The sequence below is a fragment of the Salmo salar genome, chromosome ssa10, assembly GCF_905237065.1.
Source record: "Salmo salar chromosome ssa10, Ssal_v3.1, whole genome shotgun sequence".
NCBI lineage: Eukaryota > Metazoa > Chordata > Actinopteri > Salmoniformes > Salmonidae > Salmo > Salmo salar.
Window position 1 is genome coordinate 122,323,161 of NC_059451.1, and position 26,046 is coordinate 122,349,206.

Consider the following 26,046-nt stretch of genomic DNA (forward strand, 5'->3'; position numbering starts at 1 on the left):
TTTCCTTTTCATCAACAACTGAAGTGATCAGATAGATGATGAGGTTGAAGGCAGATAATAACATAACAGAGAAACAGAATGATTTCTGTAACTATGTGCCTCTTCTTTACTCAGTCATGATAGACTAATGTTGCATTTGTTTGAGGTTTTGATCACATGAGGTTTTGATCTTTTTTTCCCATTCCACTGAAAGATTTTCTGGGAACTAGAGCATATGGAAAATATACTTTATTTATTTTTCCATCACAGACACAAAGATAGTCAATAGTAAGATTATATAACACAGAACATGACGACTTGTTCAGTTAAGTAAATAAATAAACATGGAATATGCAAACACCAATAACAAAAATCTAAACATCAACATGTTTAATGATACCTGATTTGTTTCTGGGGTATTATTTTAAATGTAATGAAATAAAATTACAGTAGACAGTTATTATTGTCCTATTTTCAAGACATAGCAGTGAGGTTAGGCCTACTCCCAAAACCCGTATACAGTGGTATTACATTAACAATCTCTGGTACTCCTAGCGAGGGTAGTGCCTCCTCTCTGTAGTCGAGACTTTCCTCAGTACCTCCGGACTGAACTGGTAGGTCAGTTTTTTCTTGACCTTTTTGATCTCTCCAGTCTTGCCGTAGTTCCGCAGGGCCCTGGCCATCTTCTGATACGTCATCCTCTTCCTGTTTCCTTTCTGCGTGCCCCAGCGATTGGCCAGAGTCTCCTTGTTTTTAGAGGAGAACTGGAAGATTCCTTTCTCTCTGTCCACCCACCACATACTGTCCTTCATGTCGTCGTTCTTCAGCATGTCCAGGAGGAACTGGTACAGCCGGATCTTCCTCTTGTTACCTGGATAGAGAGATGTGAAAGATATTTCACATGAATTTCATAAAATGGCAGAATTAATTCATTTCTATGGCTATTGTTGGATTATGTTAAAGGCTATTAGCAAGTGTGTGATCCCTGTATGTAATAGCCACCCAACATATTTATCCCCTGTAATGCTACTGTACTCACTCTCACATGGAAGACTTATGTTTCACAAACGAATGAAAAAGGATTATGTCAGTCAGTAACTAAGTATTTAGTAATTAATTAATTGGGTTATTAATGAAGTAATTAATTAAGTCAGCACTCACTGGAGTCTCCCCCAAAGGGGACATGGTCTCCGTAGTCCTCTTCATCACCCTCAGATACCTCCAGTGGGGGACTGTGGCCCACAGGTTCCTCCTCCTCTGAGCAGTAGTAGCTAGGGGACACAGGGGCCTGTTGCTGGTAATAAACTGTGTGGTTGTAGTACGGCATCTGTGGAGAAGAAAGGATGACATATCATTTTCTGTTATGATGTATTGTTGTACTGTATGCTTTTTTATTTTTTTTAGCATTTATATGACATAGTACACACATTTTATTGACCCATTTGTTGCACAACTTCTGGCAGAATGTATGCGAAACCTACACATAGCCTCTTCATCCAGGTAGTCCCATTGAGATCTAAATACTTATTTCACTAAAGGTGCCCTGTCCGGCTATAAGAGATGATAGGCTTAGTATTATGCTTGATTAGTTGTCTCTCTGACTTTGTGATCACATGCACATCATAGGAGGTTGGTGGCACCTTAATTGGGGAGGATGTGCTCGTGCTAATGGCTAATCCCGGTCTTAGGTCAGTTAGGATCACCACTTTATTTTAAGAATGTGAAATGTCAGAATAATAGGAGAGAGAATGATTTATTTCAGCTTTTATTTCTTTCATCACATTCCCAGTGGGTCAGATGCCTGGGGTCATTGTCCATTTGGAAGACCCATTTGCGACCAAGTTTTAACTTCCTGACTGATGTCTTGAGATGTTGCTTCAATATATCCATATCATTTTCCTTCCTCATGATGCCATCTATTTTGTGAAGTGCACCAGGCCCTCCTGCAGCAAAGCAACCCACAACATGATGCTGCCACCCCCGTGCTTCACTGTTGGGATGGTGTTGTTCGGCTTGCAAGCCTCCCCCTTTTTCCTCCAAGCATAACGATGGTCATTATGGCCAAACAGTTCTATTTTTGTTTCATCAGACCAGAGGACATTTCTCCAAAAAGTATGATCTTTGTCCCCATGTGCAGTTGCAAACCGTAGTCTGGCTTTTTTATGGCGGTTTTGGAGCAGTGGCTTCTTCCTTTGTCAGCGGCCTTTCAGGTTATGTCATTATAGGACTTGTTTTACTGTGGATATAGATACCTTTGTACCTGTTTCCTCCAGCATCTTCACAAGGTCCTTTGCTGTTGTTCTGGGATTGATTTGCACTTTTTCGCACCAAAGTACGTTCATCTCTAGGAGACAGAACGCGCCTCCTTCCTGAGCGGTATGACCGCTGCGTGGTCCCATGGTGTTTATACTTGCATAATATTGTTTGTACACATGAACGTGGTACCTTCAGGCATTTGGAAATTGCTCCCAAGGATGAACCAGACTTGTGGAGGTCTACAATTCTTTTTCTGAGGTCTTGGCTGATTTCTTTTGATTTTCCCATGATGTCGCGCAAAGAGGTACTGCGTTTGAAGGTAGGCCTTGAAATATATCCACAAGTACACCTCCAATTGACTCAAATGATGTCATGTTATTGGAATATTTGAGTAAAGTTACTTGTGTTAGTCATCTCTGCTGTCCTATGCCTGACTCCTCTGCACCAGCTACACCCAGACCACTACAGAATCACGCACCTAAAAAAATGGAGTCAGCAGGAGCAGACAACCCCCCTTTGGCGGTCGAGGAGCGCGTCCAGCAGCATGCGACCATGTTGCAACGTCTCGGCACTGCCAAGGATTGCGTGCTGCAGACGATGGACCGATGGGAGAGAGGAGGAGTTCTTCCAGCGCCTCCACCGGCACCACTACAACAGGCACCACTGTTCACCCCTCCTTCACCCGGTCCCAGTGGGATTCGGCTCGGGCTCCCGAGGGAGATTGATGGGACGGCTGCTGGATGCCAGGGGTTCCTACTCCAGCTGGAACTCTACCTGGCGACCGTCCACCCGGCTCCTTCGGGACGTGAGAGTGTGTCCTCCCTCGTCTCCTGTCTCTCAGGGAAAGCCCTGGAGTGGGCCAACACCGTATGGGGGGAAGGAGAAGCGGTGTTGGACCATTACGCGGAGTTCACCCGCAGCTTTTGGGGCAGTTTTCGACCACCCGCCTGAGGGTAGTCGGCGGGTGAACGTCTGTTCCACTTGAGGCAGGGGACGAGGAGCGCACAGGAGTTCACCTTGGACTTACGGACCCTGGCCGCCAGCGCGGGATGGAACGACAGGGCCCTGATCGAGCACTACCAGTGCAGTCTGCGTGAGGACGTCCGTCGGGAGTTGGCCTGCAGGGACACCACTATCACGTTTGACCAGCTGGTGGACCTGTCTATCCGGCTGGACAACTTGCTGACTGCCCACGGACGTCCGGATCGGGGCCTGTCAGTTCCATCCCCCAGCACCACCGCTCCGACTCCCATCGAGCTGGGAGGTGTTTGCGCTTAGGGCGACCGGAGGAGGGGCCGTTCCCTGTACCATCTGTGGCCGCAGAGGACACACTGCTGGTCGGTGCTGGGGAGGTTCCTCTGGGAGTCGAGGCAGCAGGCAGGGCACTCTCGTGTCACCCCTGGGGCAGGGGTACATTCGGTCCTCCACTTCACCTACCTCCTCGAGTTTCTTTTTTGTGAAGAAGGATGGGGGTCTGCGCCCGTGCATTGACTATTGAGGTATCAAGATTTGGTCTATCGCACTGCCTCGCATAGCCGGTGCGATAGAGTCAATGCACTGGGCACACTTCTTCACAAAATTGGATCCCAGGAGCGCTTACAACCTGGTGCGTATCCGGGAGGGAGACGAGTGGAAGACGGCGTTCAGTACTGCCTCAGGGCATTATGAGTACCTCGTCATGCCTTACGGGTTGATGAATGCTCCATCAGTCTTCCAAGCCTTTGTAGACGAGATTTTCAGGGACCTGCACGGGCAGGGTGTAGTGGTGTATATTGATGACATTCTGATATACTGCGCTGCACGCGCCGAGCATGTGTCCCTGGTGCGCAAGGTGCTTGGTCGACTGTTGGAGCATGACCACGGCTGAGAAATGCCTGTTCTTCCAGCAGTCCGTCTCCTTCCTAGGGTATCGCATTTCCACCTCAGGGGTGGAGATGGAGAGTGACCGCTTTTCAGCCATGCATAATTGGCCGACTCCCACCACAGTAAAGGAGGTGCAGCGGTTTCTAGGGTTTGCCAACTACTACCGGAGGTTTATCCAGGGTTTTGGTCAGGTAGCATCTCCCATTACCTCACTGTTGAAGGGGGGACCGGTGCGGCTGCAGTGGTCGGCTGAGGCGGACATGGCTTTTGGTCACCTAAGGGCTCTGTTTATCTCGGCTCCCATGCTGGCCCATCCGGATCCCTCTTTGGCGTTCACAGTGGAGGTGGACGCGTTCACAGTGGAGGTGGACGCGTCCGAGGCTGGGATAGGAGCCATTATCTCTCAGCGCTCGGGTACGCCACCGAAGCTCCGCCCCTGTGCCTTCTTCTCGAGGAAGCTCAGCCCGGTGGAGCGAAACTATGACGTGGGGGACCGGGAGCTGTTGGCTGTCATCAGGGCTCTGAAGGCGTGGAGACATTGGCTTGAGGGGGCTAAACACCCTTTTCTCATCTGGACTGACCACCGCAATCTGGAGTACATCCGGGCAGCGAGGAGACTGAATCCTCGCCAGGCAAGGTGGGCCATGTTTTTTACCGGTTTTGTTTTCACCCTTTCGTACAGACCAGGTTCCCAGAATGTCAAGGCAGACGCTCTGTCCCGGCTGTATGACACAGAGGAGCGGCCCATGGATCCCACCCCCATTCTCCCGGCCTCCTGCCTGGTGGTGCCGGTAGTGTGGGAGCTGGACGCGGACATTCAGCAGGCGCTACGTGCAGAGCCCACTCCCCTCCAGTGTCCCGCTGGGCGTCTGTACGTTCCGTCTGCTGTCCGTGACCGGCTGATCTATTGGGCCCACACGTCACCCTCCTCTGGTCATCCAGGCATCGGTCGGACAGTGCGGGACAGTGCATTCCCCCCCCCCAGTAGTCCACTGTTGATAGATTCCCAAAATGTTTTGCATGTCAGCAGTCAAGTTTTCAAGATATTGGACTTTTAAGAGGAAAAGTGTCACTTGTCACATCATCACAATGATGCAAAATGTGGCAAGCGACACTTTGCTTCTTGAAAAGTCTAATATCTTAAAAACTTGATTTGTTTTTGAGTGGATTTTTCCTTTAAGTAATAACTATAGGAATGATTACCTGCTGCATTCAAAGATAACCAACTGAAAGCACTAGATCAAACGTAACTTACATCTTCCTTGAGGTATCGAGAGATAAACATGGTAATGCTTTCACCGATTGAACATAAAGGAAGATCGTTCCTACATGATAGAGTGCTATGCTTTGTTAATCCAACTGATCTCGTGTCCTTTCTGTCATCCTGTGAACCCCGTTCATTGCTGACCGCAGCTATTATTTTCCTGCTGTGAGAACCCCCCTCACCACACCCACACACACACACACACACACACACACACACACACACACACACACACACACACACACACACACACACACACACACACACACACACAGCTGTGCCTCAGATTATGTGTCAATAGCAAGGTTGAGTAAATGAGGTGTAGCCTAGGCTATCCACAGCCCAGCGGTTGGTGGTGAGTGTGCGCTATTCTACTGCGCTCTACTCACAAGGCTATTGGTTGTGGCTAAAAAATGGTTCCTCACTCAGGAAAAGCACATTGTTGAGCAATCCTGTAGCTGCTTTCTGTAGACAACAGTGTCGGCTATTACATAACATCCAGTCACCTCTCTGTCCTCCCTCTCAAAGACAAAAAGAGCATTATCTCTAGATATTGTATATTGTTGATATTGGTATTGTATACCACTATAATATAAATGCCCTGTGAATCGTTGCACTGTGTGTGCTATGTGTTAGGACCACTGTTAAACATTTGCTTTAGGCCCATTACACATTTCTATTATATTTTTCATAGCTACTACACTGTTCTCATCAGAAATACTGATTTCATTATACATTTTACTTGTCAAGATGATCAGAGACAGAGTTGGACAAACCTATGGGGTTAGGGGTCCCAGTCCTGGGTCTAGAGTTGGACTAACCTATGGGGTTAGGGGTCCCAGTCCTGGGCCTACTAGAGTTGGACTAACCTCTGGGGTTAGGGGTCCCAGTCCTGGGTCTACTAGAGTTGAACTAACCTGTGGGGTTAGGGGTCCCAGTCGTGGGTCTACTAGAGTTGGACTAACCTGTGGGGTTAGGGGTCCCAGTCCTGGGTCTACTAGAGTTGGACTAACCTGTGGGGTTAGGGGTCCCAGTCCTGGGTCTACTAGAGTTGGACTAATCTGTGGGGTTAGGGGTCCCAGTCCTGGGTCTACTAGAGCTGGACTAACCTATGGGGTTAGGGGTCCCAGTCCTGGGTCTACTAGAGCTGGACTAACCTGTGGGGTTAGGGTTAGGGGTCCCAGTCCTGGGTCTACTAGAGTTGGACTAACCTATGGGGTTAGGGTTCCCAGTCCTGGGTCTACTCGAGTTGGACTAACCTGTGGGGTTAGGGGTCCCAGTCCTGGGTCTACTAGAGCTGGACTAACCTGTGGGGTTAGGGTTAGGGGTCCCAGTCCTGGGTCTACTAGAGTTGGACTAACCTGTGGGGTTAGGGGTCCCAGTCCTGGGTCTACTAGAGTTGGACTAACCTGTGGGGTTAGGGGTCCCAGTCCTGGGTCTACTAGAGTTGGATTAACCTGTGGGGTTAGGGGTCCCAGTCCTGGGTCTACTAGAGTTGAACTAACCTGTGGGGTTAGGGGTCCCAGTCCTGGGTCTACTAGAGTTGGACTAACCTGTGGGGTTAGGGGTCCCAGTCCTGGGTCTACTAGAGTTGGACTAACCTGTGGGGTTAGGGTCCCAGTCCTGGGTCTACTAGAGTTGGACTAATCTGTGGGGTTAGGGGTCCCAGTCCTGGGTCTACTAGAGCTGGACTAACCTATGGGGTTAGGGGTCCCAGTCCTGGGTCTACTAGAGCTGGACTAACCTGTGGGGTTAGGGTTAGGGGTTCCAGTCCTGGGTCTACTAGAGTTGGACTAACCTATGGGGTTAGGGTTCCCAGTCCTGGGTCTACTAGAGTTGGACTAACCTGTGGGGTTAGGGGACAGTCCTGGGTCTACTAGAGCTGGACTAACCTGTGGGGTTAGGGTTAGGGGTCCCAGTCCTTGTTCTACTAGAGTTGGACTAACCTGTGGGGTTAGGGGTCCCAGTCCTGGGTCTACTAGAGTTGGACTAACCTGTGGGGTTAGGGGTCCCAGTCCTGGGTCTACTAGAGTTGGACTAACCTGTGGGGTTAGGGGTCCCAGTCCTGGGTCTACTAGAGTTGGACTAACCTGTGGGGTTAGGGGTCCCAGTCCTGGGTCTACTAGAGTTGGACTAACCTGTGGGGTGAGGGGTCCCAGTCCTGGGTCTACTAGAGTTGGACTAACCTGTGGGGTGAGGGGTTCCAGTCCTAGGCCTACTAGAGTTGGACTAACCTGTGGGGTCAGGGTGAGGGGTCCCAGTCCTGGGCCTACTAGAGTTGGACTAACCTGTGGGGTTAAGGGTCCCAGTCCTGGGCCTACTAGAGTTGGACTAACCTGTGGGGTTAGGGGTCCCAGTCCTGGGTCTACTAGAGTTGGACTAACATGTGGGGTTAGGGGTCCCAGTCCTGGGTCTACTAGAGTTGGACTAACCTGTGGGGTTAGGGGTCCCAGTCCTGGGTCTAGAGTTGGACTAACCTGTGGGGTTAGGGTGAGGGGTCCCAGTCCTGGGTCTAGAGTTGGACTAACCTGTGGGGTTAGGGGTCCCAGTCCTGGGTCTACTAGAGTTGGACTAACCTGTGGGGTTAGGGGTCCCAGTCCTGGGTCTAGAGTTGGACTAACCTGTGGGGTTAGGGGTCCCAGTCCTGGGTCTACTAGAGTTGGACTAACCTGTGGGGTTAGGGTGAGGGGTCCCAGTCCTGGGTCTAGAGTTGGACTAACCTGTGGGGTTAGGGGTCCCAGTCCTGGGTCTACTAGAGTTGGACTAACCTGTGGGGTTAGGGGTCCCAGTCCTGGGTCTAGAGTTGGACTAACCTGTGGGGTTAGGGGTCCCAGTCCTGGGTCTACTAGAGTTGGACTAACCTGTGGGGTTAGGGTGAGGGGTCCCAGTCCTGGGTCTAGAGTTGGACTAACCTGTGGGGTTAGGGGTCCCAGTCCTGGGTCTACTAGAGTTGGACTAACCTGTGGGGTCAGGGTTAGGGGTCCCAGGCCTGGGTCTAGAGTTGGACTAACCTGTGGGGTCAGGGTGAGGGGTCCCAGTCCTGGGTCTACTAGAGTTGGACTAACCTGTGGGGTTAGGGGTCCCAGTCCTGGGTCTAGAGTTGGACTAACCTGTGGGGTCAGGGTTAGGGGTCCCAGTCCTGGGTCTAGAGTTGGACTAACCTGTGGGGTTAGGGGTCCCAGTCCTGGGTCTACTAGAGTTGGACTAACCTGTGGGGTCAGGGTTAGGGGTCCCAGTCCTGGGTCTAGAGTTGGACTAACCTGTGGGGTTAGGGGTCCCAGTCCTGGGTCTACTAGAGTTGGACTAACCTGTGGGGTCAGGGTTAGGGGTCCCAGTCCTGGGTCTAGAGTTGGACTAACCTGTGGGGTCAGGGTGAGGGGTCCCAGTCCTGGGTCTACTAGAGTTGGACTAACCTGTGGGGTTAGGGGTCCCAGTCCTGGGTCTACTAGAGTTGGACTAACCTGTGGGGTCAGGGTGAGGGGTCCCAGTCCTGGGTCTAGAGTTGGACTAACCTGTGGGGTGAGGGGTCCCAGTCCTGGGTCTACTAGAGTTGGACTAACCTGTGGGGTTAGGGTTAGGGGTCCCAGTCCTGGGTCTACTAGAGTTGGACTAACCTGTGGGGTTAGGGGTCCCAGTCATGGGTCTACTAGAGTTGGACTAACCTGTGGGGTTAGGGTTAGGGGTCCCAGTCCTGGGTCTACTAGAGTTGGACTAACCTGTGGGGTCAGGGGTCCCAGTCCTGGGTCTGGTAGTGGCAGATGGAGGGTGTCGGTATCGGGGTAGCGATAGGGGTGGAGGAGCTGTTGGGAATGGACACTCTGGAGCTCTGTCAGGTGATTCCCTTGTGAGGAGATTTCCAACAAGTCGCTCTGGTGCATTCCCCGGTCAGAGTGGTACTCCCAGCCATGCTCTGAACCATAAGAGAGACATCGATAAGTCTTGCTATAAACTTTATAAAGGCTCATACATGCCAATAATGAGTTATAAAGAATTATACCTGCAGGCTTTAAAGAGAGACTGCTCATAAAAACAACTTCTCATTTTGAAAAATGTCTATGTGGCAGAAACATTCATTCCAGTGTCAAAATGGCTACAAAGTGTAAATAGGATAATTTCCGCTATAAAGTCAGTCTCGTCCAAAACGGAGATTTGCGAGATGTTGGGGTAAATGATATGTCATGTTAATGAAGGTTTTATTTTAATACTACTCATATGGCCACAGCTGGCAGCACCCAAGTAATCATGCCCATGGTCAATGTGGTTTGACATTAGATATCCCTATTGGGCTAGTTAGGGACCGTCAGTAAACTACACAACGTACATGGAACAATATTTTAAAAGAACAATAGCTCCAAATTTCAATGACTTAAAAACCTCAAACCAACTGTAAATTGTAGAAATTAATTTACAAATATTGAAAGCATTTAATGAGACAACTAAAAGATGTGCAACATTGTCCCATTTATATTGTGTAATTTATTGATGGTCCCTAACGATCCCCAGAGATAGGCTTTCCAAAGTGAAACCAACTTTGCCATGGTCGCACACCAGCCGGCTGAAACTAATTGGGAAAATAATTTGGGTTACTCTTCCCATCTGCGAACACACAAAAGAGACACCCACATCAAACCACACCCCGAAACCAACTCACATTTGAATTCAGTCATGACCGCTTGCATGTAACCTTAAATTTATTTTCAATAAGGACAATTAAAACGTCTATTGTATACTTCTTGAATTGACTGAATTGAAATAGAATTGACCCCAACTCTGTTGGACAGCTTTTCAAACTTTAACACGTAAAACTTTATCACTATACTCATAAGAGTGTTTTTTTGCCACTCACCATCGTGACGTTCTCGAACATTGGTGAAAAATGAGTATAACTCCATTGGTGGTCCATAAATCTCAGGTTCATATGGGATTATTTCTTCAGATGCCTTTGTAAAAGAAAGATTAAAACATCTCATATACGCCAAAAAATTAAGGTAGATAGCATAAATTTGCCTAATGTGTTTCAAAGAATAGGTATCCACATATACTAGGCCAAGTACATATCTTACTAGTGAGATATACCCTAATACACATCTCATTAGATATAAACAAAAAGTTCATCATATATTTTACAAATTCATAATGAACATTTTGTAAATCTGGAAAATGTTCCCACATTTGATCAGTGGTGTAAAGTACTTAAGTAAAAATACTTGAAACTACTATTTAAGTCATTTTATTAGAGTATCTGTACTTTAATATTTATATTTTTGACAACTTTTTCTTTAACTTCACTACATTCCTAAAGAAAATAATGTACTTTTTACTCCATACATTTTGCCTGACACCCAAAAGTACTCGTTACATTTTGAATGCTTAGCAGGACAGGAAAATGGTACAATTTACGTACTTATCAAGATAACATCCCTACTGCCTCTGATCACTAAACACAAATACTTAATTTGTAAATTATGTCTGAGTGTTGGAGTGTGACCCTGACTAACTGTACATTTAAAAAAACAAAAACATCTTGCAGTCTGGTTTGCCTGATGTAAAGAATTTGAAATTATTTATACTTTAACTTTTACTTTAGATACTTAAATATATTGTTTAAATTACATTTACTTTTGATACTTAAGTATATTTAAAATCAAATACTTTAAGACTTTTACTCAAGTAGTATTTCACTGGGTGACTTTCTCTTTTACTTGAGTCATTTTCTATCAAGGTATCTTTACTTTTACTCAAGTATGACAATTGGGTACTTTTTTCCACCAACGCATTTGATATATATACAATGTAGCACATTTCATTTTCATATGTACTAATCTCCCAGCCACATTAGTAAAAAAAAAACAAGAGATCATACAATACTTACAAAGGACATGATGACTTTCAAAAAACACACAGTTATAATCCTACAAAAAAAATGGAGAAATATCCTTTTGATTTAATTCCCATTAATTTTGATTGAATTTCTGATGGAAGTCGGGGGTTTTTTTGTAGAATATTACAGTCGACCTCAATCAGACCTCTCAGCTGAAAAACTACGCAGAGAGTATTAAACCATAATACACTTTCACTTTTTTTCCATCTTCGTCTGATTGTCACTCAGTTCCTGAAAGTTGCTGATTTGTCAGAGGATGTGAACCAATCATATTCACATTCGTGAGTTTGGTCTCACTGTTTTCTGCCGCTGGTTTTAACAAATGGGTCAACCTATCTTTCAGGATTTTTAACTAATATATTTGTTAAAAGCACTAAAATAATTGTGTGTACATCTTTCAAGCCTGTGGCAGATGAACAAGCAATTCTCAAGATTAGTCACTGTGTTTTATTTCACCAAGATATGTCACTGTGTTTTATTTCACTGTATTTATTTGTATTGACTGATATCAAGCTGATATTTGTCACCAAATGTTCCATGGTCTCTTTCGTTGCTAATCCTAAAAACGATTTAAAGCGATCTATAATGTATTATTGATATGCAGTCCAGAGTGAAAGGAATAGTTTTTTGTACATGTTTTTACTTGTGGGAGAGTTATAACAGACCTACTGTATATAGTTATAACAGACCTACTGTATATAGTTATAACAGACCTACTGTATATAGTTATAACAGACCTACTGTATATAGTTATAACAGACCTACTGTACATAGTTATAACAGACCTACTGTATATAGTTATAACAGACCTACTGTATATAGTTATAACAGACCTACTGTACATAGTTATAACAGACCTACTGTATATAGTTATAACAGACCTACTGTATATAGTTATAACAGACCTACTGTACATAGTTATAACAGACCTACTGTATATAGTTATAACAGACCTACTGTACATAGTTATAACAGACCTACTGTATATAGTTATAACAGACCTACTGTATATAGTTATAACAGACCTACTGTATATAGTTATAACAGACCTACTGTATATAGTTATAACAGACCTACTGTACATAGTTATAACAGACCTACTGTATATAGTTATAACAGACCTACTGTATATAGTTATAACAGACCTACTGTACATAGTTATAACAGACCTACTGTATATAGTTATAACAGACCTACTGTATATAGTTATAACAGACCTACTGTACATAGTTATAACAGACCTACTGTATATAGTTATAACAGACCTACTGTATATAGTTATAACAGACCTACTGTATATAGTTATAACAGACCTACTGTACATAGTTATAACAGACCTACTGTATATAGTTATAACAGACCTACTGTACATAGTTATAACAGACCTACTGTATATAGTTATAACAGACCTACTGTATATAGTTATAACAGACCTACTGTATATAGTTATAACAGACCTACTGTATATAGTTATAACAGACCTACTGTACATAGTTATAACAGACCTACTGTATATAGTTATAACAGACCTACTGTATATAGTTATAACAGACCTACTGTATATAGTTATAACAGACCTACTGTATATAGTTATAACAGACCTACTGTATATAGTTATAACAGACCTACTGTATATAGTTATAACAGACCTACTGTATATAGTTATAACAGACCTACTGTATATAGTTATAACAGACCTACTGTACATAGTTATAACAGACCTACTGTACATAGCAGTGATTTTCTTGTAACCGTATTATCCGTATTTGAGCGTTGTCTCGACCAGATAAGAGGTTAATTTTGAAGAGGTTTGAGAGACCAAAAGCAAAGTTGTGAAAAGTGCATTTTCGCATTTTATTCAAGCTTCAGTACTATATAATACATCGGAGGAAGTAATACAGCAATACAGTGATACACAGAGTGATACAGTGATACACAGAGTGATACAGTGATACAGTGATACACAGAGTAATACAGTGATACAGTGATACAGAGATACACAGAGTAATACAGTGATACAGTGATACAGAGATACACAGATTGATACAGTGATACAGTGATACACAGAGTAATACAGTGATACAGTGATACAGAGATACACAGATTGATACAGTGATACAGAGATACACAGATTAATACAGTGATACAGAGATACACAGAGTGATACAGTGATACAGTGATACACAGAGTGATACAGTGATACAGAGATACACAGATTAATACAGTGATACAGAGATACACAGAGTGATACAGTGATACAGTGATACACAGAGTGATACAGTGATACAGAGATACACAGATTAATACAGTGATACAGAGATACACAGAGTGATACAGTGATACAGTGATACAGTGATACAGTGATACAGTGATACAGAGATACACAGATTAATACAGTGATACAGAGATACACAGAGTGATACAGTGATACAGAGATACACAGATTGATACAGTGATACAGAGATACACAGATTGATACAGTGATACAGAGATACACAGATTGATACAGTGATACAGTGATACACAGAGTGATACAGTGATACAGTGATACACAGAGTGATACAGTGATACAGAGATACACAGAGTGATACAGTGATACAGAGATACACAGATTGATACAGTGATACAGAGATACACAGATTGATACAGTGATACAGTGATACACAGAGTGATACAGTGATACAGTGATACACAGAGTGATACAGTGATACAGTGATACAGTGATACACAGAGTGATACAGTGATACAGAGATACACAGAGTGATACAGTGATACAGAGATACACAGATTGATACAGTGATACAGTGATACACAGAGTGATACAGTGATACAGTGATACAGTGATACACAGAGTGATACAGTGATACAGGGATACACAGAGTGATACAGTGATACAGTGATACACAGAGTGATACAGTGATACAGAGATACACAGAGTGATACAGTGATACAGTGATACACAGAGTGATACAGTGATACAGAGATACACAGAGTGATACAGTGATACAGAGATACACAGAGATACACAGAGTGATACAGAGATACAGAGATACACAGAGTGATACAGTGATACACAGAGTGATACAGTGATACGCAGAGTGATACAGTGATACAGTGATACACAGAGTGATACAGTGATACAGAGATACACAGATTGATACAGTGATACAGTGATACACAGAGTGATACAGTGATAGAGTGATACAGTGATACACAGAGTGATACAGTGATACAGGGATACACAGAGTGATACAGTGATACAGTGATACACAGAGTGATACAGTGATACAGAGATACACAGAGATACACAGAGTGATACAGTGATACACAGAGTGATACAGAGATACACAGAGTGATACAGTGATACACAGAGTGATACAGTGATACACAGAGTGATACAGTGATACAGAGAAACACAGTGATACAGAGATACACAGAGATACACAGAGTGATACAGAGATACAGAGATACACAGAGTGATACAGTGATACACAGAGTGATACAGTGATACACAGAGTGATACAGTGATACACAGAGTGATACAGTGATACAGAGAAACACAGTGATTTCGCTACACCCGCAATAACATCTGCTAAATATGTAGTAGCATAGCCGCCAGAGGTAGATCTCTTTGTTACGATACGATTATTACACTCTTAGAACCAAAAAGGGTTCCAAAAGGGTTCTTCGGCTGTCCCCATATGGGGAACCCGTTTTGGTTCCTGGTAGAACTATTTTTGGTTCCTCGTAGAACTATTTTTGGTTCCACGTAGAACCCTCTGTGTAAAGCGTTCTACGTGGATCTCAATAGGGTTCTACCTGGAACCAAAAGGGTTCTATGTAGAACCAAAAATGGTTCTTTAAAGGGTTCTCCTATGGGAACAGCCGAAGAACCCTTTTAGGTTCTAGATAGCACCTTTTTTTCTCTCTAAGAGTGTATATTACATGTATGGTTTTATCTGTTATTTGTTATTTTAACCTTTATTTAACTAGACAAGTCAGTTGAGAACAAATTCTTATTTTACAATGACGGCCTACCCACACACACACGCTCCTAAATGAGGAACTATCACATTCAATTCCTTATTAGATACAATGACAGAAAAACAACTGCAAGCCACCACATCACAAACATGCCTGGGAATCAAGATGTATGGATTGAATTGTATAGTGACGTACGTGATGGTACAGAAAGACATCATTATTCCCGTGATTGGTGGAGACAGAGTGTTTTGATGTGGACAGTTGCATCACATCGCTGGCCTCAGGTCTGCGGGTATATTGGTTGTTTGTGGACTCCAAATTATAATCTTAAAAAAAAAAAAAAAATGTTTTTGTATAAATCTGCTTTTAAAACAAGAGGCCAGTATTCATCACTGACAGATATCTTATGACTGTCAATGTGTGAAGATTCTTGTGTTTTCCTGACATGATGGAGTGTGCTTCACCACAGGAAGTCTGTTGGATCTGAAGAAACATTGGCTCTCTCTTGCACAACTGCTCTGAGAGCGTCTTCACATTAACTGTCAGTCTCAGTCCCCAAAAGCACACTATTCCCTTTTAGAGTGCACTACTTAGACCAGGGCTCAGGAGGGCCTCTGGTTAAAGTACTGCACTATATATGGAATAGGGTGCCATTTTGGACGAATCGTCTGTCTCAGATATATAAAAAGTTGAAGTTTATGGAAAAATAAAGGATGAGGTCTGTTAGAAAAATAAAAAAAACCTGTTTCAGAGTTGTATAATTTATTTAAGAATAGAAGGGAAATCCAAGAAATCACACACACACACACACACACACACACACACACACACACACACACACACACACACACACACACACGTGCGTTTTCTCTCTCTCTCTTTCTCTCTCTCTCTCTCTCTCTCTCTCTCTCTCTCTCTCTCTCTCTCTCTCTCTCTCTCTCTCTCTCTCTCTCTCTCTCTCTCTCTCTCTCTCTCTCTCTCTCGAAGACACAAGGGTTGACCACACCAACATAGCATGTGATGATCTGTATCAGTTCTGTGTGTTGTTCAACAACGTGGGTTTGGGGTTTCGTAGCATGCAGCTCTTTATCTGTCAGGGTACACGTACTACAGATCGTCCTGCCACAGAGACACAGGAGCAACAAACGCCACAGCAGCCAACCACACTAACCACAACACACACATCTCCACCTGAGGCCCCTGCCACCACGGCCCCCCACCACAGAGAAACAAACATGGCTACCGGAAAACGTGGAAAGTAGGCGGTGATGTAAGAATTGTTTGGGTATCGGTCCTAACAGTATTCCGTTACAATGTACTGTAAACTGTATCTGTTTATTTTATTTTAGTATATATTCGGACGGTAAAAATCCAATATTAGTGTTAGGCTGATGCATAATGACTGAATGTTAGCTCTGTCTCCATCTGCTGGCACTGACTAGTAGACTCACTGTGTTCACTAAAGATCCCATGGTACTTATTGTAAGAGTAGAGGTGTTAACCCCGGTGTCCTGGCTAAATTCCCAATATGACCCTCATAACATCACAGCCACCTTCCAATTGGCTCATTCATTCCCTCTCCTCCCACTGTAACTATTTCCCATGGCGTTGATGTAAATGAGTTTTCAGTCAACTTACCTGGTAAAATAAGGGTAATACTGGAGCTTACCCTGTCTCCATGGAGTTGGGAGACCCCATAGTATGGGAGCTTGTTTTATTTAACTAGGCAAGTCAGTTAAGAACAAATTCTTATTTACAATGACGGCCTACCCCGGCCAAACTCTAACGATGCTGGGCCAATTGTACACCCCCCCCCTCTCCCTTGTAACTATTCCCCAGGTCGTTGTTGTAAATTACAATGTGTTCTCAGTCAATTTGCCTGATAAAATAAGGGTTAAATACAAAATAATGTTTTAAAATGAATCCCTCTTGAGCAATATTGGACAGATCAACAGCCAGACAGAATGGAACCAAAATACAGGCTTGTCCTGACGTTTTTTGATTTTATTTATTTTTAACATAATGTTTACTGGTATTTGTTCGTGCTGTACCAATCAACGAGATCTGTTATCTATAATGGCCTAGGATGATATCATATTGATGCTGCGGCAGTGAGCGACGAAATCCCCCCCCAAGCACGAACCGGTGATTGCTACCGGGGGAATAAATTATCCGGGCAGCAGGCTCCTCTCCCCTCCTCAATCCCCCCCAACTGTCTAACAGAAGGAATCTCTTCTCAACACTACCGCGTCCGGTGGAACATCATGTCTGCTATGAGGACGTTAACGATCGCGGGATTATTTCTGGCTTTTTGCGCGTTGGGACTCATAGCAGTGGCAATATGTACTGATAATTGGTACGAGACCGATGCAAGGAGACACAGGGAACGTTGTAAGAATTATTCCAACAAAAGAAACGACCCTGGATTTATTTATATCTCAAATCAGAACCTTCCACTACGTATGTTACCGAAGGAGAATAACGTGGAGAGGAAAGGGTCGAGTGGAGGTGTCCTCCTGCGGGCTAAACGACACTTCTTGCCCCCTGCCCCGGCCATGGAGTCCCTCTGCAGTCGGCAGTACAACTCCACCATCTCCGGGCTGTGGAGGAAATGTCATAGGGATGGATTCGACCTGGAGACAGAGGATCTCATCTTTAAAGGTTAACATCGTTTTTTGATCAGGTCACTCGATAAACAATATGTTGTTTATAGTTTAATATAATGTCAGTGTCGCTATAGTGTTTGGTGACAAGCCCTATTTATGCTCATGGACGTGGTGAACGGAGCGAATCATCGTCGGAATTTGGGCGTTATCCGAGGTGCTGAATGCTGATTTAGCGGTTAGCGGTCCGCCCGCTATGCAGCAGCAACAAGGCTTTTCATCCATCATTTGATTTAACACGGTGAAAGTCATGTTGGATTTATTTGTGTCATCTCAACGTTGTTAGGATGTTCACGGGGACGTACTGTACTAGACTAGGCCTACTCGCCTGGTTGATGCTTTCGGGGGCTACCGAGCTGCAGCGACTCTGTAGCCAATTTAAAACACACACAGTTATATAAACATTCACAATATGTGATGAATCTATGCTTCTAGCCATTCTATATATTTTTTTTCATCTGGTAGGGCTACATATGCAATAATATTTTTATCGTTTCAATATGGCCTCTCCGTGTGAAACGACGTGTTGTTTTTTTTTGTTCCTTCTCTGCAGGTTTAGTTCAGCGCTGCACACCAATAAAATACTACTACTATTCTTTAGCCCTCCCCAGAAAGCTGAGCATCAATATTATCAAGACTATTCGTCAGGATGAGTGGCACGCACTCCGTAAGTTTACACACCCCTTTTTTTTTTTAATCTCCATCTCTATCCAGGTGAAGTGGAAGAAACAGTTAACTGTAACAACAATGTTATCTCATAATGATCCCGACTTAATAACACACATTATGATTCCGTTTAAAAATAGCCTTCATAGAGCAATTTCCATATTATAATCCGTATTAGAAGACATCATTTTAATATATATTTTTTTTAAATTTAACTAGGCAAGTCAGTTAAGAACAAATTCTTATTTACAATGAAGGCCTACCCGGGAAATTAATTGTTCAGGGGCAGAATGACAGATTTATACCTTGTCAGCTCAGGGACACGATCCAGCCATCACTTTTGATTACTGGCCCAACGCTCTAACCACTAGGCTATGATGCCATCCCAAAATCATAAAGGCTCATACATGCTTTTAACAAGTTATGAAGCATTATCCCTGCAGGTTTTAGGTAAAGTGTTACCAAGATTGTATATTTGCTGACGTTTTGATCGTATTTCTTCATCCAATTTTTCGCTCCCTGTGTAGACCTGCAGAGAATGACAGCCAGTTTTATCGGCATGGCTGTGTCCATCATCCTGTTTGGCTGGGTGATCGGAGCTCTGGGCTGCTGTCAGCAGCATGACCTGATGCAGTATGTAGCAGGACTGCTCTTTCTCATGGGAGGTAAGTGGAGAACTGTTTTAACACACACACACACACACACACACACACACACACACACACACACACACACACACACACACAGTACGCAATACGTAGCAGGACTGCTCTTTCTCATGGGAGGTAAGTGGAGAACTGTTTTACACACACACACACACACACACACACACACACACACACACACACACACACACACACACACACACACACACACACACACACACACACACACACACACACACACACACACAGTACACAGTACGCAGTATGTAATACGTAGCAGGACTGTTCTTCATCAGGAGAGGTTAGTACTACTGAGAGGTTAGTACTACTGAGAGGTTAGTACTACTGAGAGGTTAGTACTACTGAGAGGTTAGTACTACAGTAGAAGAACAGAGCATTACCACAAAGCACCACTTGTGGGCGTCAGTGTGTTTTTTAATGGAGAGTGAGGCATCGTGTGAGTCCTACCATGGCACCCTATGACAACAGCCCTCTGGGCCCTATAAAGGGTAGTAGGGTGTCATTTGGGATGTAGGCATTGTCCTGCTCGGCAGAAATACGCTGAATTCTAATCTACCGCAAGTCTAGTCACTCCTGTAGAATCTGAGAGGATTGGATAGATATAAGTATTATCTTGCCCTCTGATTGGCTTGGTAAGAATCCGCTCAGGTCTGCAGGAGGGACTAGGTGTTAGGGGACTAGGTGTTAGGGGACTAGGTGTTTGGGGACTAGGTGTTTGGGGACTAGGTGTTAGGGGACTAGGGACTAGGTGTTAGGGGACTAGGTGTTAGGGGACTAGGGGACTAGGTGTTAGGGGACTAGGTATTATGGGACTTGGGACTAGGGACTAGGGACTAGGTGTTAGGGGACTAGGTGTTAGGGGACTAGGTGTTAGGGGACTAGGTATTATGGGACTTGGGACTAGGTGTTAGGGGCTAGGTGTTAGGGGACTAGGTGTTAGGGGACTAGGGAGTATGGACTAAGGTTCGATTTGGAATACAGAAATAATTATAATACCATCGACCAAATGCATGAAACGGTTCATATATATTGTCCATGTATGTAGAGGATGGCTAGAAAGGAAGAACGTGTGTCACATGGGTGAAATAATCCCCCCTCTCTCTCTCTCTCTCTCTCTCCTAACCTCTCTCCCCACCTTTCTCTCTCTCTCTCTCTCTCCCAACCTCTCTCCTCACCTCTCTCACCTCTCTCTCTCTCTCTCTCTCTCCCAACCTCTCTCCTCACCTCTCTCTCTCCCCTGCTCTCTCTCTCTCTCGCTCTCTCTCCTCTCACTCTCCCAACCTCTCTCCCCACCTCTCTCTCTCCCCTGCTCTCTCTCTCTCTCTCCCCTCTCTCTCTCCCAACCTCTCTCCCCACCTCTCTCTCCCCTGCTCTCTCTCTCACTCTCTCTCTCTCTCTCTTGTTCTCTCTCACTCTCCCCCTCCATCTCCCCCTCTCTCTCTCCCACCCTCTCTCTCTCACCCTCTCTCTCTCTCTACCCCTCCATCTCCCCCTCTCTCCCCCCTCTCTCTCTCTCCCATCCTCTCTCTCTCTCTCTCTCTCTCTCTCTCTCTCATTCTCTCTCACTCTCTCCCTCCATCTCCCCCCTCTCTCTCTCCCACCCTCTCTCTCTCACCCTCTCTCTACCCCTCCATCTCCCCCTCTCTCTCTCCCCTCCTCTCTCTCTCTCTCTCGCTCTCATTCTCTCTCACTCTCCCCCATCTCCCCCCTCTCTCTCTCCCACCCTCTCTCCCACCCTCTCTCTCTCACCCTCCCTCTCTCTACCCCTCCATCTCCCCCTCTCTCCCCCCTTTCTCTCTCCCCCCTCTCTCTCTCTCTCTCTCTCTCTCTCTCATTCTCTCTCACTCTCCCCCTCCATCTCCCCCTCTCTCTCTCCCACCTCTCTCTCCCTCGCCTCCTCTCTCTCTCTCAATCTCTCTCACTCTCCCCCTCCATCTCCCCCCTCTCTCTCCCCCTCTCTCTCCCACTCTCTCTCTCTCCCTCCATCTCCCCCTCTCTCTCTCTCTCTCTCTCTCCCCCTCCATCTCCCCCCTCTCTCTCTCTCTCCCACCTCTCTCTCGCCTCCTCTCTCTCTTATTCTCTCTCACTCTCCCCTCCATCTCCCCCCTCTCTCTCCCCCTCTCTCTCTCCCCTCTCTCTATCTCTCTCTCCCTCTCCCCCTCCATCTCCCCCCTCTCTCTCCCACCTCTCTCTCTCTCTCTCTCCCCTCCTCTCTCTCTCTCACTCTCCCCCTCCATCTCCCCCTCTCTCTCCCCTCCTCTCTCTCCCCTCCTCTCTCTCTCCCACCTCTCCCTCTCTCCCCTCCTCTCTCTCTCTCTCTCTCACTCTCCCCCTTCCATCTCCCCCCCCTCTCTCTCTCCCTGTCCCATCAGGAACATGCTGTATCATCTCTCTGTGTACGTGTGTAGCAGGGATCAACTTCCAATTGTCCCGTTATCCTCGGTACATGTATGGGATCCCAGAGGACATCAGTCACGGATACGGTTGGTCCATGTTCTGCGCATGGGGGGGCCTAGGTCTCACCCTATTGGCTGGCTTCCTGTGCACGCTGGCCCCTTCCCTCTACCCCCCTGTGCCTCACACTATGGTAGAGAGGCTGCAACGCAAGCCCCGACATGAGAACGGCTGTGTGTGACACCATAGAAATAGAATTACTATTTGACCTCAATGGGAATATCCATTCTAGTAATGGGAATGTCCGTTCTAGTAATGGGAATGTCAATTCTAGTAATGGGAATGTCCGTTCTAGTAATGGGAATGTCCATTCTAGTAATGGAAATGTCAATTTTAGTAATGGGAATGTCCGTTCTAGTAATGGGAATGTCCATTCTAGTAATGGGACTGTCCATTTTAGTAATGGGAATGTCCGTTCTAGTAATGGGAATGTCCATTCTAGTAATGGGAATGTCCATTTTAGTAATGGTAATGTCCGTTCTAGTAATGGGAATATCCGTTCTAGTAATGGGAATGTCCATTCTAGTAATGGGAATGTCCATTTTAGTAATGGGAATGTCCATTTTAGTAATGGTAATATCCGTTCTAGTAATGGGAATATCCGTTCTAGTAATGGGAATGACCATTCTAGTAATGGGAATGTCCATTGTCGTAATGGGAATGTCCATTCTAGTAATGGGAATGTCCGTTCTAGTAATGGGAATATCCATTTTAGTAATGGGAATATCCATTCTAGTAATGGGAATGTCCATTGTTGTAATGGGAATATCCATTCTACTAATGGGAATGTCCATTCTAGTAATGGGAATGTCTATTGTTGTAATGGGAATATCCATTCTAGTAATGGGAATGTCTGTTCTAGTAATGGGAATGTCTCTTCTAGTAATGGGAATGTCTATTGTTGTAATGGGAATATCCATTCTAATAATGGGAATGTCTATTGTTGTAATGGGAATATCCATTCTAGTAATGGGAATGTCTATTGTTGTAATGGGAATATCCATTCTAATAATGGGAATGTCTATTGTTCTAATGGGAATGTGTGTTCTAGTAATGGGAATATCCATTCTAATAATGTGAATGTCTATTGTTGTAATGGGAATGTGTGTTCTAGTAATGGGAATATCCATTCTAATAATGGGAATGTCTATTGTTGTAATGGGAATGTGTGTTCTAGTAATGGGAATGTCCATTTGAGAATGTCTGTTCTCGTAATGGGAATGTCTATTGTTGTAATGGGAATATCCATTCTAGTAATGGGAATGTCTGTTCTAGTAATGGGAATGTCTATTGTTGTAATGGGAATATCCATTCTAATAATGGGAATGTCTATTGTTGTAATGGGAATGTGTGTTCTAGTAATGGGAATGTCCATTTGAGAATGTCTGTTCTCGTAATGGGAATATCCATTCTACTAATGGGAATGTCCATTCTAGTAATGGGAATGTCCATTCTAGTAATGGGAATGTCTATTGTTGTAATGGGAATATCCATTCTAGTAATGGGAATGTCTGTTCTAGTAATGGGAATGTCCATTCTAGTAATGGGAATATCCATTCTAGTAATGGAAATATCCATTCTAGTAATGGGAATGTCCGTTCTAGTAATGGGAATGTCCGTTCTAGTAATGGGAATGTCTATTGTTGTAATGGGAATATCCATTCTAGTAATGGGAATGTTCGTTCTAGTAATGGGAATGTCCATTATTGTAATGAGAATGTCCATTCTAGTAATGGGAATGTCCATTCTAGTAATGGGAATGTCTATTGTTGTAATGGGAATATCCATTCTAGTAATGGGAATGTTCGTTCTAGTAATGGGAATGTCCATTTTAATAATGGGAATGTCTATTCTAGTAATGGGAATGTCCTTTTTAGTAATGGGAATGTCTATTCTAGTAATGGGAATGTCCTTTTTAGTAATGGGAATGTCCATTTTAGTAATGGGAATGTCTATTCTAGTAATGGGAATGTCCATTTTAGTAATGGGAATGTCTATTCTAGTAATGGGAATGTCCATTTTAGTAATGGGAATGTCTATTCTAGTAATGGGAATGTCCTTTTTAGTAATGGGAATGTCCATTCTAGTAATGGGAATGTCTATTCTAGTAATGGGAATGTCCATTTTAGTAATGGGAATGTCTATTCTAGTAATGGGAATGTCCATTCTAGTAATGGGAATGTCCGTTCTAGTAATGGGAATATCCGTTCTAGTAATGGGAATATCCATTCTAGTAATGGGAAGGTCCATTTGAGAATATCCGTTCTAGTAATGGGAATATCCATTCTAGTAATGGGAATGTCCATTTGAGAATATCTGTTCTAGTAATTCTATTTCTATGTGTGGCACTCTGCCAAACCTTCAACTCCCAGTGACAGGAGTGTGTGACCGTGTCAGTATCTGCCAGACTTTCCAGTGACAGAACTCTCATCCCTCCTGAGTCTTGTCTCTTCTCCATCCTCTGACAGTCAGTCATCCCTTCCTCTGAAAAAAAATATGTTGATATGTGCTGGGTCTGACTGGACTGGGGACGTTACCCAGAGACTAAGAAGTAAGATCTGTCAGACACACGGCATTGATTGCACAAAGAAAAGAAACAGACAAAAATATTCTGTCTCTCAAGCTTGAGGGGAATTTGTTAGGGTCGGACGATGACAGTTTACTGAAGAGGAATTCATTTCTTCTTCTGGTGCTTTCTTTTCTTCTGTCCTCCTCTTCCTCCTCTTCCTCCTCTTCCTCCTCCCTAACCAAAACTGTCAACAGGTACAGAATTATATTTCTGTCCCATAATGAATTGTTTAGTGGAGAAGTTACTCTAGTAAATATCTTCCTGTACCTTTGACCTTTGATGCTGGTTCTACAAAATTGAAGAAGACAGAAGAACAATGATAGCACCAACTTTAAGAGTTGAACTTCCACTGCAATGTTCACTTAAGGGCTCTATTCTGTCCGGATCGCTGAAGCATTCCAGATCTCTGAAGCGTTCCAGATCTCTGAAGCGTTCCAGATCTCTGAAGCGCTTCCAGATCTCTGAAGCATTACAGATCTCTGAAGCGTTACAGATCTCTGAAGTGTTCCAGATCTCTGAAGCGTTACAGATCTCTGAAGCGTTACAGATCTCTGAAGCATTACAGGTCGCTGAAGTATTACAGGTCGCTGAAGCGTTACAGATCGCTAAAGCGTTACAGATCTCTGAAGCGTTACAGATCTCTGAAGCGTTACAGATCTCTGAAGCATTACAGATCGCTGAAGCGTTACAGATCGCTAAAGCGTTACAGATCTCTGAAGCGTTACAGATCTCTGAAGCATTACAGATCGCTGAAGTATTACAGATCGCTGAAGCGTTACAGATCGCTGGAGCGAAGCGTTACAGATCCCTGGAGAGAAGCGTTACAGATTGCGCAATAGAAATGTAAAGGTAATTTCCCATTGAGCCGACATAATGCAGCGTTTACCGTGAATTCAGTATCCACTAACGCAGGAACATTACCTTTAAATTTCAATCGCGATGTAACGCTGAACCTCCGCTATACGTATTGAATAGAGCCATTAGTCTCCCACTGACGTCAATGCATGGCCAAGTGAAAATTCAACATGTTCCCCTAGCTAAGACTTAATAAAGTTGAAAATTAAAATAATATGGACGTGTATTCTCACATTTTTTAAGTGCAATCATGCAGTATTCCTTTATGTACCCACTGAAACCAAAATAATATGTAAATTACATTTTGAAAATGAATGCAGGTTTGCATTTGTATGTATTCAAAGAAAACATGAGCATTAAGATACCAGACTGTATTTGATGGGAAATGTTTTGATGTTTTTGCTGTTGACTGATCATGATAGCCCGTTAAAGAGCCCAATCAAGATATTTTTGAAAAATAAAATGACGATACAAATTGTTGCTCTTGTGGTGGTTAAATTTATACGACTATTATGCAATAAAAGACATAGGGTTCCATTCCATTCCATATAGGGTTCCATTCCATATAGGGTTCCATTCCATTCCATATAGGGTTAAATTCCATATAGGGTACCATTCCATTCCATATAGGGTTCCATTCCATTCCATATAGGGTTCCATTACATATAGGGTACCATTACATATAGGGTACCATTCCATTCCATATAGGGTTCCATTCCATTCCATATAGGGTTCCATTCCATATAGGGTACCATTCCATTCCATATAGGGTACCATTCCATTCCATATAGGGTACCATTCCATTCCATATAGGGTTCCATTCCATATAGGGTACCATTCCATTCCATATAGGGTTCCATTCCATTCCATATAGGGTTCCATTCCATTCCATATAGGGTTCCATTCCATATAGGGTACCATTCCAT

The 26,046-nt window shown here is 44.2% G+C and overlaps 2 protein-coding genes across 3 annotated transcripts; one reads left to right on the top strand and one right to left on the bottom strand.

Moving 5' to 3' along the window:
• Window positions 1-213: 213 nt before the first annotated feature.
• LOC106592577 (transcription factor PU.1) lies at window positions 214-11,507 on the bottom strand. Of its 2 annotated transcripts, XM_045688692.1 has the most exons (5): window positions 11,235-11,507; window positions 10,209-10,302; window positions 9,079-9,272; window positions 1,141-1,306; window positions 214-850 (listed from the first exon to the last, which is right to left on the bottom strand). In XM_045688692.1, exons 1-5 carry the CDS (start codon window positions 11,241-11,243, stop codon window positions 531-533), a joined length of 783 nt encoding a protein of 260 aa, XP_045544648.1. In that variant the 5' UTR covers window positions 11,244-11,507; the 3' UTR covers window positions 214-530. The 2 variants fall into 2 exon arrangements, with proteins under 2 accessions (XP_045544648.1, XP_045544649.1); XM_045688693.1 differs by lacking the exons at window positions 10,209-10,302; window positions 11,235-11,507 and adding an exon at window positions 9,360-9,511.
• A 5,862-nt stretch (window positions 11,508-17,369) lies between these two features.
• LOC106592576 (transmembrane protein 178B) lies at window positions 17,370-25,600 on the top strand. Its single transcript, XM_045688691.1, has 4 exons — window positions 17,370-17,888; window positions 18,444-18,557; window positions 19,084-19,221; window positions 21,615-25,600. Exons 1-4 carry the CDS (start codon window positions 17,492-17,494, stop codon window positions 21,875-21,877), a joined length of 912 nt encoding a protein of 303 aa, XP_045544647.1. The 5' UTR covers window positions 17,370-17,491; the 3' UTR covers window positions 21,878-25,600.
• Window positions 25,601-26,046: the final 446 nt, after the last annotated feature.